Source organism: Euleptes europaea, chromosome 1 (assembly GCF_029931775.1).
Source record: "Euleptes europaea isolate rEulEur1 chromosome 1, rEulEur1.hap1, whole genome shotgun sequence".
NCBI lineage: Eukaryota > Metazoa > Chordata > Lepidosauria > Squamata > Sphaerodactylidae > Euleptes > Euleptes europaea.
In genome coordinates, this window is record NC_079312.1 from 119,738,706 (window position 1) to 119,754,583 (window position 15,878).

Genomic DNA, 15,878 nt, shown 5'->3' on the forward strand with positions numbered 1-15,878 from the left:
AAGATGCCAGGCCTTCGACCCTCTCCCTCTCGGAGCGAGCCTCTCCACGTCCTCAACGGGATGTTCCCTGCCGGGGGTGGGGGGGAGAGAAAGATCCCGAGACGCTGCTGTCTCTTTAAATCGTCGAGGGTGTTCTCTTCCCATCGCATGACATCGCTGGGCGTTGGAACGGGGGCCGAATAAACGGGGCGAGCCGCGGACCCGCGGCGGCAGTCGAGGGTTCGCGGCCGGAGAGGGCTCGGCGCAGAGCTCCAGGAGTGGTTTTTTTTTTAGGGGGGGCGGATCTGTTCCTGTTGGGGATCCAGCCAACTGGAGTTTAAGGGACTACCACCAAGCCAGCGGACCCTCTTCGGCCTTGGTAAGTCCGCCTGGCTTGGAAACCGCCCGACCTCGTCGCCCTCGCCTCTCCGGAGAACCTCCCCGGCGGCCCCCGGCCGCGAACTGGCGCCCAAGCTGCGGGGACGGGGTTGCTGTTGCGGCCGGGGAGACAGCGCAGGGCTGCTGAAAGGACTCGGGGCGGAGGAGCCCCTTTCTCTCGAGAAAGCCGACGGCATCGGAAGAGGAAGCGATGGGGGATCGGTTTGGGGTCCGATCGATTTGGGTGCGGGGTCGACGCGCGCTAAGCAGGGGAGGGGAAAAAAAAAAGAAGTGTTTTGAAAGGGCGAAAACGCGCGGTCGCTTGAGCCTCCTTTCTTCCCTGTTCCAGCCAGGATCCAGCCAGGATCGAACGCACGGACGGTCTTCGAACGTTCGAAGAACGTTCGAAGAACGTTCGTGCGTTCGATCCTGGCTGGAACGTTCGAAGACCGTCCGTGCGTTCGATCCTGGCTGGATCCTGGCTGGAACAGGGAAGAAAGGAGGCTCAAGCGACCGTGCGTTTTCGCCCTAAAGTTGCTGCTCCGTACGAACGCACGTGCGCCCTTCGGGACGGGCTGTCAATCAAGAGCCCGGGGTCTCCCCGTTCGGGATGGGCGAGGCGGGGCGGGAGGCGGAGCGCGCCTTCGCACGGGCCGGATAATCCGCTTTCGGCGCGCTTTCACGATCATTTTTTGCCGAGTGGGTTTGGCCATTTCGCCCAGTAAGATCCCGCTGCAAAGTGCATCGCCAGCGGATTCTTCAACACGTGTGATCCCTCCCTCCCCCCCCCCCGTAAAGAGCGGCGGCAAAGGCCATGGCGAGAGACCCCCTACTCCCCACCGACGGGGCTAGGCGTCTCGCCTTGGGTCCCCTAACGGGGAGCTCTGCCCGCCCGGGCGTCGCTGAAGCCTCGCCCCGGGACCCCCGCGCTCGCGTCCGCAGCCCGGACGATCACGAGCGGAGGGTACCGTCCGGGCAGCCGCCTCTTTCTCATCGTCGTCCTCGGGCAACGCTTTGCCGGGACGCGGCGAGAAAGGGGAGTAGGGGTCGCTGGGGGTGTGTGTGTGTGTGGGGGGGGAGGTCGTTGTGAGTTTCCTGCCTCGTGCAAGGGGTTGCCCTAGATGACCCTGGTGGCCCCTCCCAACTCTACGGGCACTTTCACGCAGCCCCAATAATGCACTTCCCCTGTACCCTCACGGTCGCTTGCAAGCGGGTTTTGCCGGTTCGCGCAGTAAAATCCACCTCCAGAGGGCATTGAAAGGGGATTGAAAGTGCGTTATCTGAGCGGGGTGAAAGCGCCGTTTATGCACGGGAGGTTTTGCTCTGCATTTGCTGCTGTGTAGGTGCACCTTTTCCCCATCTGCATTTTCAAAATTGCATGGGGGCTCCTGTTTGATCGGTTCTTGTGGGTTATCCGGGCTGTGTCACCGTGGCCTTGGTAGTTTTGAGTTTTGAGGATTCGGATGGGGGGAAATGTGCATCTCGATCGCAACGAACCCAAGGCAAAACCTCCCGTGTCTAAACGGCCAAAGGATGATGGTTCTGTCCTGTGATTCTAGCGGGAAGCCCGCCTGGGCGAGCTCTAGCCATCCGGCTCCCACGTGGGTTCCAGGGAGGGGGCTGGAGGCAGAAAAACGCCGCAGAGAAAGCTGAGAAAGGGGAGTAGGGGTCCCCCGTTCTTCCTCGGGGAAAAAGTCTTTCTGGAGGGCAGCGTCCGCTGCCTGCCTGCCTGCCTGGGCCGGCGTGCTAGGCACACCCCGCCTGGCGCGCCGCCACTATCGGGGCGTTGTTTCTGCCCAAAGGCGAAACTTCCCGGCTCCCGCCCCCTGCCGGGCTCAGTCGGTTTTCGTGCCCGCCTTGGGATCGCACCCAAATCGCCCAGGACTATTTGGGGGAACGGGCGGTGGACAGAAGAGCGACCTGTGGCCGGGCAGTGAGTAGCGGGTTCTTCTCTGGGGGGTGGGGGGGAGGCCACCCCGAAAGCATCGCGGGCTTTTTTGCCCGTACGCTTCTGGGCCAGTGCCTTTCGGGATGTAACAAAGCGACGGCAGTTTCTATGCAACCCCCCCCCCCCAGCCGTTTCAACGAGGGGTCCCCGCCCCTCGGGGGGCTCGATCTGTAGGAGCCGTTCGGCCCCCGCTCCGCCTGGAGCGTTTCGCAGCTCCCCAGCTTTTACTCCATGGAGGAAAAGTCAGTTACTCCAAGCTGGGCTGGGTCTGATATAATTAGAAACGGGTTGAAACAGTTCAACACGTAGATCTTTCTCCCTCCTCTCCACCCCCCCCCCGGAATTCCACTTTTATAACAGTCGCTTGGGCAGGCTTGTGCGGAGCGATGGATGGGGTTTTTTTTTTTAAATAACCTTTCCTGTTGGATCACTCTCACCCCATTGCAAAGACCCCTTTCCTTGCTTTCCTATTGCATTGCCTTTTAGTCCCTGGTCCTCCCAAGTCCCTTTGCCTGGGCCCTTGCTGGCTGCCCACCCTAAAGGATTTGCCCGCCATCCGCCCCACTGCCTCTAGCAAGGAAAGCTGCTTGGACAGACCTCTGTGGGGTTCTGTCCTGCCATTTGGGAATCTCTGTGTTTGTCCAAACAGGTTTGTCGTCTTCTTTTGCTGGGGTGGGGAGCGCTGGGCTGGGTTAGCTGGGGGGGGGCTGCTGGTTTAATGGGGCTGCAGATGTGGATTATTCGGCGGAGAATGGGGGCTTTGTGGCATAACGGTTTTCCATTCCCCGCCTCCAAACCATCCGAGCCAGTGGGGGGTTGGTCCAAGCGGGAGACGGTGTTTTCCGACTTTATTTTAGACCTGGCTTTATTTTTTTTGCCTCGAAGCCCTTTCTTAAACACCTCTTCGGAAAACAGATAGTTGGTTTGTGTCTGCGGGCCGTTTCTGAAGAGAGCCCCTTGACTAAACGGAAACTTTGAGCAATGTAACGGCGTTGGACGTGTCCGCCGTACGCCAGAAGCTTTCCAAATCTGGGGAAGTTGGAGCTGAACCCCAAGAAAGGAAATAATCCAAGGTGTAAAATTTCAGGGGGAGGTAGGTGGGGAGTTCTGCAACATTTTATTCCAAATCCTCCCAACTGCATATGACTCCCTTAGCGGGAATCACGGCCCTTTCCCAAGCGCCACCAATCTTCCAGGGTCTGGTTTACTTCCGATATTGCCCTTTTCAGCCTTTCAGGCAGTCAAGGCTAATTGATTTTGAGGCGCTCTAATGCCTTCAGCTCTCCCAGAAAAGAAGCTGCAGTCTTTCTCTTCTCTTAGCACACACGCAGTTAGCTCTTTTCTGTTTATGAAGCAGAGACGTAATTTGTGAAGGTATTTAGCCTCCCTACACCAACCCTTAACAGTGTTTATTTTCCATCTCAGCTGCACCCTCTGCTGTTCATTCTTCGGGGATCGGCTTCCCTCCACTTTCTAATTTTGAAAGTCGGCTCCTTTTACCTTAAAGGTGTTTTTTCCCCTTTCCCTCCAGATCAATCCGAGACCTTCTGCCAAAATGCTCCTTTTGTTGCTGGGGATCATTGTACTGCATGTGTCGGTTCTTGTCCTTCTCTTTGTGTCTACAATCGTCAGCGTAAGTATAAACTTCATTTTTAACACCTCGCATCATAATAAAACGAGTTAGAACCTGATCCTAGTTACGTTTTGTTTGGACATCGCTTCTGTGTAGGTCAGTGGCATTAACTTCCAAGCATGGGATCTTTATTCTGCAGCCCTATGGGTGCTTACTTGGGAATAAACCCCACTGAAATCGCAGAACGTCTGAATAAGTATACTTAGTGCTGGATTGACTATTGCAGTGTCCTCTTGTGTCACTGGTCAATGTATAAATTTCTCCGGAGGGGAGGGGAAGTTGCAGCCCAAACAGTTGTGTACTCCAAAATAGCTTCGTGGTTATTTGCTGGATCCTGGCCAAAAGAGCTCTATGTTTCAAGAGAGTGTATCGTTGTGTATATGATACATTGACGTATCTGTGTAGTTAAAATGAGTGGAACGGAAACGTTTTGGAGGCAGTGTGAGCCCAGATTCAGCCTCAGAGCTATGTTTCGAATATCAGGAAAGAATGTGCATTTGAACATGTGCAGAGTATTTTCTCCTCCCCCTCCCCCCACACACAGAGTAACCCCAAGCTGCCGCCACCTACAGAGTGCAGGAAGGAATGGTTTCCTGCAGTAACACATAGGCCATTTAGGCATGATCAATTTTGATGCTAGCTCACAGCTCTTTTTTTAAAACATGGCTTTAAAAATGCCTATTCATGGTCCCGAATTAAAAGGAGAAATTCCACCCCCCCACTCGCCTGCTCCTTTGTTCCTGTTTGCATAGTCATTAGCATGTGCATAACTAATGTGCTGCTATTGTTTTGCATGGTTCCTTCAGGAGATTCTTCCCTGGCGGGGGCGGAGCAAACACAAAAGGTTGCATTATAGGTGCTCTTAAGTAATGCGAAGCAGGTATGCGCCGGCTTCCTTCCGGGATGATGATTCAGCGTGAAAAATTAAAAAAACAAACATGCAGGGCAATTCAGCCTGGAATGCGCTGCTAATTACCAAGCATAAATGGCCATAGTCTTTTAGCATGCTTGAGTCCATTTCCAATTTTTAAAATAAACCTCAACAAAACTACTTGGCTGCCCTAGGCAGAGAAATAGAGCTGCCCAGATCACACGACTGTAGACAGCCTCATTTGCATGCTCTTCAAGGAAGCCTTATAAAAATACTTCCAAACTCCTAACAGATGTGTTAGGAGTATATGCAGAAGAGTTCTCATAGCCTTGCCACTGGGACATGAGGATTGAAGGGAACTGGGTTTCCCTTCCCCTGTGAGAATTGGCAAAGGCTTAAAGAGATTTCTCCCCCCCCCACACACACACACTTTTGAACTCTGCTCTCTTTTTTTCCGTGAAGTCAAAGGAATGAAAGAACAAAGCAGAGATTTTTTTTCTCTTCAAATAGTGATACATGTGTATTTGTGGGTTGTTGGGGGTTTTTTTTGGCAAAAAAGGCCTGCCTTTATGCGCAGATCTATTTAGAAAGTTTGAGTCAACTGCTAATAATGGCTCTTAATTAACTAATTACTTTAGAGTTCAGAACGAAGCAAGGATGAACATGTCTAGGAAATGTATCTGTTTAGCGTGAGGCTTTTGCTGGTGTTGAGTTTTCCTCTGGCTTTCCCTTGTCTTACGGTTTTGTCCTTCTCCTTCAGCAATGGCTCTCTGGTGCTGTGCGCGCAACAGACCTTTGGCAGAACTGCACAATGGGACCGTCTGCAGAAGTGGTCCATTGCGTACAGTCATCCACAAATGGTGAGGAATTTGGCTGAAAGTATTGTCGTTTTCCAGAACGGTGTTTGGTACCAATTCTTCCTTGTCCCACCCTTACCCCTGTGAAATATTTATAGGCTTGATGTAAGCTGCTAGTCCATAGCTTCTGAGTACAGTTGGGGCAAAATCACATCTTTTTGCCCTGCCAGTGTGTGCCTTGCAGTGCCCCTGGTGTTGCCAACCTACAAGTGAGGCCTGGAGATCTCCTGAAATTACAGTGGACCTCCAGACTACACCGTTCATTTCCCCTGGAGAAAATGGTAGTTTTGGAGGGTGGATTCTCTGTGGCAGCAGTTCCCAAATTTTTTGAGCAATGAAGCACTTTTCAGGAGAGAAATTTATCAGGGAGCACTAATTTTCATCTAGCACCTATATACTAAACCATATGACAGTAGTAGTTTTCTTTTCGTGGAGATGTTTTGCGGAGCACCAAGTGCTCCGTGGAGCACAGTTTGGGAACCACTGCTCTATGGCATGACACCCTGCTGAGTTCCTTCCCCAAACCCCTCAGGCTCCACCCCCAAATCTCCAGGAATTTCCTAACTCGGAGTTGGCAACCCTAAATATCCCTCTCATTTTTAAACTTGCTTATCCCCAGATCCACATTTTCTCACTCCTTGCCAGACCTTTTGACAGCCTCAGCCACCTGATGTGCGCTAAGCAGGCCTGGTTTGGTTTCTGAATGAAGGCCTTCGTTTGCAATCTTCACATTTTTTTTTCTTTTAAAGTAATCAGCTGGCTGGCCTCTCCATAAGATTGTAGGAACTCCTAGGGTTTGATTTAGTGACAGAAGAAAGTTTTACACGTGAACTAAATGGCACCAGTTTTATGCATGCAATGGTCAGTAGCTGGATTGGTTCAAAGACCCCCCACCCAAAAAAAAAATCTGTTTTATTAGGAACAACTAAAATATCAAACACAAAAAAAAGTGTGCAAATTTTTGAGTTCTCCAGCTTTCTTCATTTGGCTGGATGTTAAAATAAAGGAGAGAAAGAAAACTAGATGTTTCAGTCCATAATAATTTGTCTGCATTTTTTTGTAGAATGTGCTGTAGATTTAGATTTGATTGCTGTAGATTAGGTGCTGGGTGGAGCTGGTATCAAATTGCACCTTAGTTTTCTGAGAGATGGAGAAGCTGCCATGTTTTGTTCTGCTTGGAACTACCTTACATTTTGACATATGCTTGGCATGGTTTAAATCTCGGGATATCATAGGCTTTTGCTCATATTTTTAAAAGTTAAAATATGTGACTGTTAAGTGAGGCATTGAGAACAAACATGATCAGGAGATGTAGGTTCACATTGCTGCTCATCCATATATTTAATTGACTTTGAACAAATTACTGTTTTTCACCTTTTATCTCCATAAAAATTATGAATAATGGTGAAAAATGGGGTCTGTTAAGGAAAATCGTCTTGGAAATCTGGCCAAAGGGTCTTAATTTGCCATAAGAGTTCATAAATTCCATCTTTGTATGTCTAGCAATTATTACACAATTACTAGTAGTGGACAAATCTTTGTTAATCTCAATCTCATTGCCTTTGTCTTGTGTACACATTTCGCATTTGCTTGTAGCTCAATACTCTATTGGTTTAGTATCTAGAGGTGTCTCATTTCAGCAATTCAGGAATAAGATAACTCAGGTGTCAGTTATTTTGACTTTTGGTAATCATAAATAATCCTTTGACACTCAAGGATGCTTTAACTATAGAATAATTTATCACATATATACCTTATGGTTACTTTTTTATATAAAGCTTTTGACAGAGTATTACACCAAAACTAGTGTGAAGATGGGAAGCTGCAAGTATGACTAAATTGCCAGTTTTCTTAATGGAGAGATGCATAGCTGTCTAAGGGGAGGGGTCGTGGCTCAGTGGCAGAGCATCTGCTTGGCATGCAGAAGGCCCCAGGTTCAATCCCCAGCATCTCCAGTTAAAGGGGCTAGGCAAGTAGGTGATGTGAAAGACCTCTGCCTGAAGACCCTAGAGAGCCGCCGTCGGTCTGAGTAGACAATACTGACTTTGCTGGACCAAGGGTCTGATTCAGTATAAGGCAGCTTCATGTGTTCATGTTGATCTGGAAACAAGATCGATAACTGTTTAATTCATAAGTATTATGGCGTCACACTATTATCCTTGATAGCTAAACAAGGAACCTCTTAGTGACCCCGATTTTCAGGCACTAGGGACAAGTAATGGGGGATAATTGCCTCCATCATGACTTGCTTTCAAACGGCCACAATGGTGGTCTCCCATTCAGAGAGTCAGGAACCACCCCCCTTTGAGCACCCTATTCTATGCATTCAACCTAAGAACAAGCCACCCTTCTGCTTGCGGGTTTGTTGCTCTAAGGATGTCCTTAAGAAAGCCAAGCCGTCTACTACATCTAGATGGTGGGTATGGCTGCCTCTCCCAGCTGTCGTTCATGTCCCCAGGATCATAAGCCCTTGCGGACATTTTAATCATTGCAAGCATTCATACATGTAGTATTGATAGGGTTGGATCTAGGACAGTTTCATCCTCATTGCAGTCTGACACCTCACGTGGCTGTTACTCTACGCGGGTGCCACAACCAAGTTAAGTTCTGACTTGGGGTTAGAAAGGACTGCCGGGGGGGAGGAGAAATCAGCAAAGATCAGCGGCTTTCAGGGCCTTCTGCTGACTAATGGCTGGATCCAACCCAGAGCGCTTGGCACTGCCAAGTTGACTGCATCTAAAACCAATCACAGTTGGCTCCACCCAGGAGGCAGGTCAGGCAAAGATTGATGGATTTCCCAAATAAAGTAGGAAAGGGAGGGGTGTTTGTCGCTCTAATGTTTGTATGCTTGTTCACACATTCTGCATCGAAACCCTACCCAGAACTGTCTCTCTGAGGAACTGCACATCATTTTGGGGTGGTTGTTTCTGAGCTATAACGCAGCAGAGAGATTTCCAGTGCGCCACCAACTTAAGCAGTCGCTCTGCGTCCAGGCAGGCATTCTTTAATCCCTCACAGCTACACAAAGACCAGAGTTCTCCCATGTGGCATCTGGGCTGGTACCCAGACTGAGTAACTTCATGTTGAGTCACTGTGAGATCAGAGTCCCAAGGCATTTCATTCAGTGCTTCGGCTGCGCTGCGTTACCCGGTTTGAATGGGGCTCCTTTTAAATACCCTCAGGTCTGTTTATTTTGAGTCAGAGTTGGAATTTTGGCCTTTTCAAACCAGAGGCTTGAAATACATTTACATTTCTGTCCATAACAGAGTGAAAGCTTATGCCTTTGGGAGTTCAGGGCTTTTAACTGGGGGGAGGGGGGAGTTTTAAATCAATCTGTAATTTGAAATTGATGATCTTACAATATGTTAGTTCAATATTTAAGAAAACAGAAATCCACTTCAGTGTCATTAGAAGCCCTAGGTACCTAATGGAAACCGACTGCATGCATGATGAATGGCAAATGATGGGGGAAACGGATGTGGCCACGTAATAGTAGTCCATTGAAAGACCCAGACAGCAGCAGTGCATCATACCCCTATTAACGCAAAGAGTAGTAGTTTTTAAGCTTCACAGAGTGTCACAATTCTTTCCTGCTGTTTCTTCAAGCTGCTTGGAATGGCTTTCCCCCTCTACCATTTTATCCTCCCAGCAACCCAGGGATAGGGTTGCCAGGTCCCTCTTCCCCACTGGCAGGAGATTTTGAGGGTGGAGCCTGAGGAGGGCGGGGTTTGGAGAGGGGAGGGACTTCATTGCCATAGAGTCCAATTGCCAAAGCGGCCATTTTTCTCTAGGTGAATTGATCTCTATCGGCTGGAGATCAGTTGTAATAGCAGAAGATCTTCTGCTATTACCTGGAGGTTGGCAACCCTACCCATGGAGGTAGATTGGGCTGATTAAAAAGCAGAGAGGTCAGGATGCCTTTTTGTGTGTTGGCTGAGTGTCAAATTATTAGTTCATCTTGAGCAGTCACACAAATGTATTCCCTAAGATATGTCCCCCTCAACTGCTTAAACTCAAAGCAGTTGTGGGAAGCTGAAAATTCATATTGGAGGGGGCAGAATTTGTCTATTCCCTGCAGGCTGTTTCTCTTATCACAGTTGCCCTCTCCTGTCTGATTTTGCCCCTTAGGGGGGAAGCTGCAAATACCTGTGTCTTTTTCTTTGCAAGGCGAAAAAGCAGCTGGGAGGTGCAATTTGATAAGAAAAACCGCCCTAGGGAAAGAGATAAGAGTCCCCTCCTCCATGTGAGATTACATTCCAAATTGGAGCTCTCTGTAGCTGTTTTAGAGTTTCTTTTTTTAAAAAAATCAGGAAAACCATTCACACGACAGAGGTATAGTATGACCTTAATTTGAGCCCAGTCAAAAACAAACCTCCAGTCGTAGCAAAGCGTACTGAGACAACCACACAAACAGTCTTTAGCAAATAATAAGCTCACTCAGTACACTCTTTTTTAAAAACTTGTGGCATTTTTTGGGATTGAATATGTCTTCAAATGCTGAACTTGCTTCTCTCTGCTCTTTGGAACAGTCTGAAAGCATCAGCAAGGATTATTGCGTCTGCGCTAAATGAGGTTCAAGTTGCAGCAGATTAGCAACGAAACCCACATAGAACAGAAATGTGAGAATTCGGTGGATTTTGGCACTTTAAGATTTCCCTTTGTCCGCAAGCCCAAACAGTACCATCTTGAGCAGAGTTACACCTTTCAAATTCCATTGCAGTCAGTGGGCTGGGAAGGGTGTCACTCTTCAAAGATGGTGACCATGCAGAGGACTGTCTTTTGGCCCGTTATATGAGTGGACTGATGGCGTTGTTTCAGTGTCTTTGGAAGTGGAGATAGTCAGAGTTTATATTAGTATGTGAGATTCATATCCTCAGTCTTTAAGGATTGCTTGTGGGTAAAATGTGGGATTTCTCATTCAGTGCTAATTGCGAGGTAAATCCAAGAATAATTTCATGGTCACAGCTGGAGTTTGATCTTCACAGCATTTATTCATTTACTTCATTTATACCCTGCCTTGCTTCCTCATTAGGGGCCCCGTGGCGCAGAGTGTTAAGCTGCAGTACTGCAGTCTAAGCTCTGCTCACGACCTGAGTTCGATCCCGATGGAAGTCGGTTTCAGGTAGCCGGCTCGAGGTCGACTCAGCCTTCCATCCTTCTGAGGTCGGTAAAATGAGTACCCAGCTTGCTGGGGGTAAAGGGAAGATGACTGGGGAAGGCACTGGCAAACCACCCCGTAAACACAGTCTGCCTAGTAAACGTCGAGATGTGACGTCACCCCATGGGTCAGGAATGATCCGGTGCTTGCACAGGGGACCTTTACCTTTTTTCCTTCCTCATGGGCACCCAAAGTAGCTTACATCCTTCTGCTGGCCTCTTTAACCTCACAGCAACCCTGTGGGGTAGGTTAGGCTAGGAGTATGTGACTGGCCCTAGGTCACTCAGTGAGCTTCCATGGCAGAGTGGGGATTTGAGCCCGAGTCTCCAAGATCCTGGTCCAACGCTCTAACCACTATACCCCACTGTCTGTCCAGTGTAGGGGACCCACCTAGAGAATGAGAACCCTGGAGCTAAGTGACCCCTGGTCAGGTGGTGGTTGGGCCAAGCAAGCCAGTGTAAAGGATCTGCTCTTTTCCCCTCTTCCTGCAAGGTACTGATAGTCTGGGAGGAAGAGGCCACATCTTCTGTCTTCCCTTATTGAATGTACTTATTTATTTAGTTCTGTTTTCTCTGGTGTAAATAAGGGAGGGAGCACGGTTCAGTGGCAGAGTATCTGCTTTGCATGCAGAAGGTTCTAGGTCCAATCTCTAGCATTTCTAGTGAAAACAATACACATGAAGCTTTATACTGAATCAGTATACTGAATGCCTTATACTGAATCAGACCATCAAGGTCCATCAAAGTCAGTATTATCTACTAAGACCGGCAGCGGCTCTCCAGGGTCTCAGGCAGAGGTCTTTCACCTCACCTACTTGACTGGTCCCTTTAACTGGAGATGCTGGGGATTGAACCTGGGACCTTCTGTATGCCAAGCAGAGGCTCTACCACTGAGCCATGGCCTCTCCCCTAATGAGGCAGTAAGTGATGTGAAAGACTTCTGCTTGAGACCCTGGAGAGGCACTGCTACTCAGACTAAATAGTACTGACCTTAGTAGGACAAGGGTCTGACTTGGTATAAGGCAGGGGTGTCAAACTCATTTGTTATGAGGGACAGATATGACATAAATGTCACTTGGTTGGGACGGGTCATGAATTTCCAGCATGGATGCAGTGTCTGAAGACTGAATCGATTAGTTACTTTTGGTGTGTGCTAGAAAGAGTCCTGAGGGAGCTTTATGGAAGAATTAGGGGTGACCATGTGGTAGAAAGGGTCCTGTGGGGGTGTATGGAAGAACTAGTGGTGCTCTGTCAAGTCCAGATAGCTGCCAAGCATTCCTTGGTGGTGGAGCTTTGTGACATGTTGGGTTTTGAGGGCTTCTGTCAGTCAGTTGTTTGGTAATGCAATGAAGGATGCTTTGTACTGCGAGGGATTTTGGTAACAGCTCACGATTGTAATGTTAATGCTTATTTTAACAGTGCTGAAAGCAGAACTCCATGGCTTGTACTGCCAGTGCAGTGGTTAAAGTGTTGGATTAGAATCTGGGAGAACCAGATTTGAACCCCCGCTTGTGCCATGGAAGCTTGCTAGGTGGCCTTGGGCCAGTCACACACACTGGGCCAGTCACACACACTCAACAGGGTTGTTACGGAGATAAAATGGAGGAGAGGAGAAGCATGTATTCTGCTTTGGGGGGCCCCCACTGGGGAGAAACCCAGGACGGAGAACTCTCTGCAAAATGGGGTGTGTGCGCGCATATGCCGGCGATGCTTCCGTCTTGCGCTGCACTGCTGGCCCCTGGTGGTACCGCTTCAAAACAGCTGGTGCAAGTGCCTGTGTGACAATGTAGCAGATTTACATGCGGTAGTTATGTCCTTAATCAGCATTTGGCGGCATTAACTGCACCCCGGCTATAAATGCCTGGTAGGCAAGCCGGTTCAGTGTCGCTCATGCATGGCAAATTTTGACTGGGGCTTGCCTTTCGAATAAAAGATGCTCTTTATTAGGTTCCAAAAATCAGGGACCCTGTTTACACAGCTGGGGAAGGCTTAGCAATTACTTCTCTAAGCAGTGGATAGTCACATTAGAAGAAGTTCCAAATTGCCCAGAACTATGGAAGAGAAATGCCTTTGGAATCCCCAGGCCCAACTCCCATCAAACACTTCCTTTTTATTTTGGAAAAGTAAACTCTTTACAACCTGAGCTCGAGTGCAGCGTAAGGCAGCCCCATCTTGAGACACACTTTGAGACCCCGTTCTTCTCTGGTCCAGATCCTTCTGCACCCCAAAAGAAGTGCCTTGTGGAACATACTGTGACTCTCTACTGATGTCCTTTGTACACTGAGCCCCGGAACAGGTTTTTGGCAAACATTCTTTCAGCGTCACAATTATCATCTGATGCTGACAGATTAATCTATTTGTTATCAGATATGGACCCTTATATTTCCCCAAAAATGGCACTGTATGGCCTGGCGGCCAAGCAAATCAGAGCGAAGCAAATCCCAAAAGGTGGTAAAGCTGAATAGAGCTGAATGGGCATATTTTAATTTCTTTCGTATTTTTTTTAATGAGTTTGGTTCTGTACATTTTAACCTGTTATATCGTTATACTGTTTTAGATTGTAATGGCCTATGGCCTTATACCATAAACTTGACTTGACTACCGATGTTTCACATGCATACCTCAGTGAACCTTTGAATCCTCAGGCTTTGAGTGTGGCAACCTCTCAGTGGTGGTCTGAGCAGAGGCAGGCTGCTAGGTGTATTTTGAGGAGGTAGAAAAGGGTCTTGACGTTGTAAGCATGGCTGGGTGCGTTGCTCTGTTCCAAGTGTGAGGCTTGCCCTTCAGGAAGGGGTAGGATTTCTATGGCTTCTGTGAGAATGCCTCTACATTTTGCTGGGTTATGCCCAACGTAAAGCAAATGTGTCTGTTATCAATACCAGGGCAAGGTCCCCTAATGTAAAACTGGCAAGGTTTCTAGGGACAATTGATTGCTCTAGTTTGTATCTGACTACATTACAGTAGACAGCTGGATTTCCATAAACTGCTGTAATCTTGGGAATTGTTTCAGCTGATTTATCTAAATGACTCCTGAGAAGCAGTCTAGATTTGACTGGTCAACCACAAAATTGGCATGAATTTATGAGAATGCATTAAAAGCCTCTTTCTGTTCCATGTTGCTGTAGGCTATAGGAGTTTTGCTGGTGATTTCCATGAATAACGTTCTTCATTGTATTCATAGACAAGAGCTTTGGGAAAAGTAATGACCACCATTGAGGGGAAACCATGGCCCTGAGAGCTTAGTGGAAATAGGCTCAATAGAACAGACTTTACTATGGTTTTCAGAAGTGCAAGTATGAGCTCTGTTTGACAGGAGAGATCCCTGAGCCACAGGTCAGCTCTAGGAATTGGTATTTGCCTCTTTAGCAGCAGCGGGTTGCAGCAGTGCAAGTCTTATGGCCCCCTCCCAGCAACAGTCCATAAAAAGTACCTAGCACTGATTGCTTCAGGACAGCAACCCTGTGCATACTTGCCTGGTAATAAAGTCCCTTGAGCTCAGCAGTACTTAAATAAGCAGAAGGTCAGGTTGCATGGCGATGGGCTTTGTTAACTTCCCCATGTCTCCAATTAATGTTGGGCCCAACTTAGGGCTGCCGGGTCCCTCTTCACCACCAGCGGGAGGTTTTGGGGGTGGAGGCTGAGGAGGGTGGGGTTTGGGGAGGGGAGGGACTTCAATGCCCTAGAGTCCAATGGCCAAAGCGGCCATTTTCTCCAGGGTAACTGATCTTTAATCAGCTGGAGAACAGTTGTAATAGCAGGAGATCTCCAGTTAGTACCTGGGGGTTGACAACCCTCGCCTAACTTGATTTTGGCCTTATTCCAACCTCATTTCTGGACCCCACTCAACTAGGGTTGGTTTTCTACAGGAACACAGGCAGGGCCCAATTCAGAGGCATTTCCTGAGTTTGTGGTAGTGGAAGACGTCGTAGTAGTTACCAGACTGATTCCTGGAAGGCTTTCTGTGCAACCAATAATTCCAGGCAGCCCTCGCTTTGCTCTCCTCAGGAGGCAAGGGCCACGGGCATAGAAATATGAAGCTCTTCTTCATGACCTTGTGAAGGTGACAGCCTGTCCCTCCCCTCCCCATTTGCAGCAGCTGCTTCTCTGGGGTTTCCCTTAACGTCTCCAGCCACGCAGTGTCCATGGAGAGGGAGAGAATTGTCATATGTATTCCGCCGGTTAATTTAAAATTGAGAAAATGGGCCTCGGACCCCAAAGGGTTGTCCTCTTGTAATGCATTTAGGTGCCTCTCCCAACAGGCCTGAAGGAAAATATCTTATCCCTCTAAAAGAGGCTTAATGTGTGGAAACGGGCAGCTGAAGCTATTTATGGCATGGAGGTAAATAATATCACCTGGTAAATATCCCATGAAGCCTCTGTTAAAGAGACAGGACAGCTTTTTCTCCAGGCAGTTGGCAACCATGTGTCCTAAAGTTTGTGAGTAGGCAAATTAAATGTAGTATACATAAACAAGGGAGGCAAAGTCACCATCTAGGTGAATTCTGTACATCAAATGTTTAGAGACAGGTGAAATGTTTCATTTTGAATTGGGTGTCCCTAAATTGATGCACATACTGGAGTCTTAATGTGCACGGGGGACTAAAAGACATATACCGCCTAAAAAGGCATGAGCATGCACCTACAAGCCTGTAACCAGTTGAGGCTCCCTGCCACAACTATCCATCTATCTTTAAGAAAATGTAGCATCTTTCATAATGTGGTCCTTTGACTTTGGTGAGCCTCTGAAAAGAGGTTCCAGAGCTCTGGAACACTCATTGAAAAGGCTTGCATGCTCATGTTTGGGGAGTTTAAGAGGAAGATGTCAAGAAAGCATTCTGGATAGCTCATGGAGATGTAAGTTAGTCTAGGGCTGCAGTCCTGTGCATGCTGTCTTAGGTGTAAGAACTTAGTGAGTTCTGCTTCCAAGTAAATAAATACGCAAAGGGTCAGAACACATGGGAAGAAGGTCCATGGCTATGGAATAGGGTTGCCAACTCCAGGTTCAGTCATTCCTGGAGACTTGGGGGTAGAATTTGGGGAGAAGGAGGTCAGCAG

General features: G+C 48.3%; 1 protein-coding gene across 1 annotated transcript in view; it reads left to right on the forward strand.

Moving 5' to 3' along the window:
- The first annotated feature begins 2,939 nt into the window (after window positions 1-2,939).
- PMP22 (peripheral myelin protein 22) overlaps window positions 2,940-15,878 on the forward strand; it is a 32,596-nt gene continuing 19,657 nt past the window's right edge. The window contains exons 1-3 of the mRNA XM_056865123.1: window positions 2,940-2,954; window positions 3,837-3,938; window positions 5,570-5,669. Coding sequence (XP_056721101.1) covers window positions 3,861-3,938; window positions 5,570-5,669 — 178 coding nt within the window. The 5' untranslated portion in view covers window positions 2,940-2,954; window positions 3,837-3,860. The remainder of the gene's footprint in view (window positions 2,955-3,836; window positions 3,939-5,569; window positions 5,670-15,878) is intronic.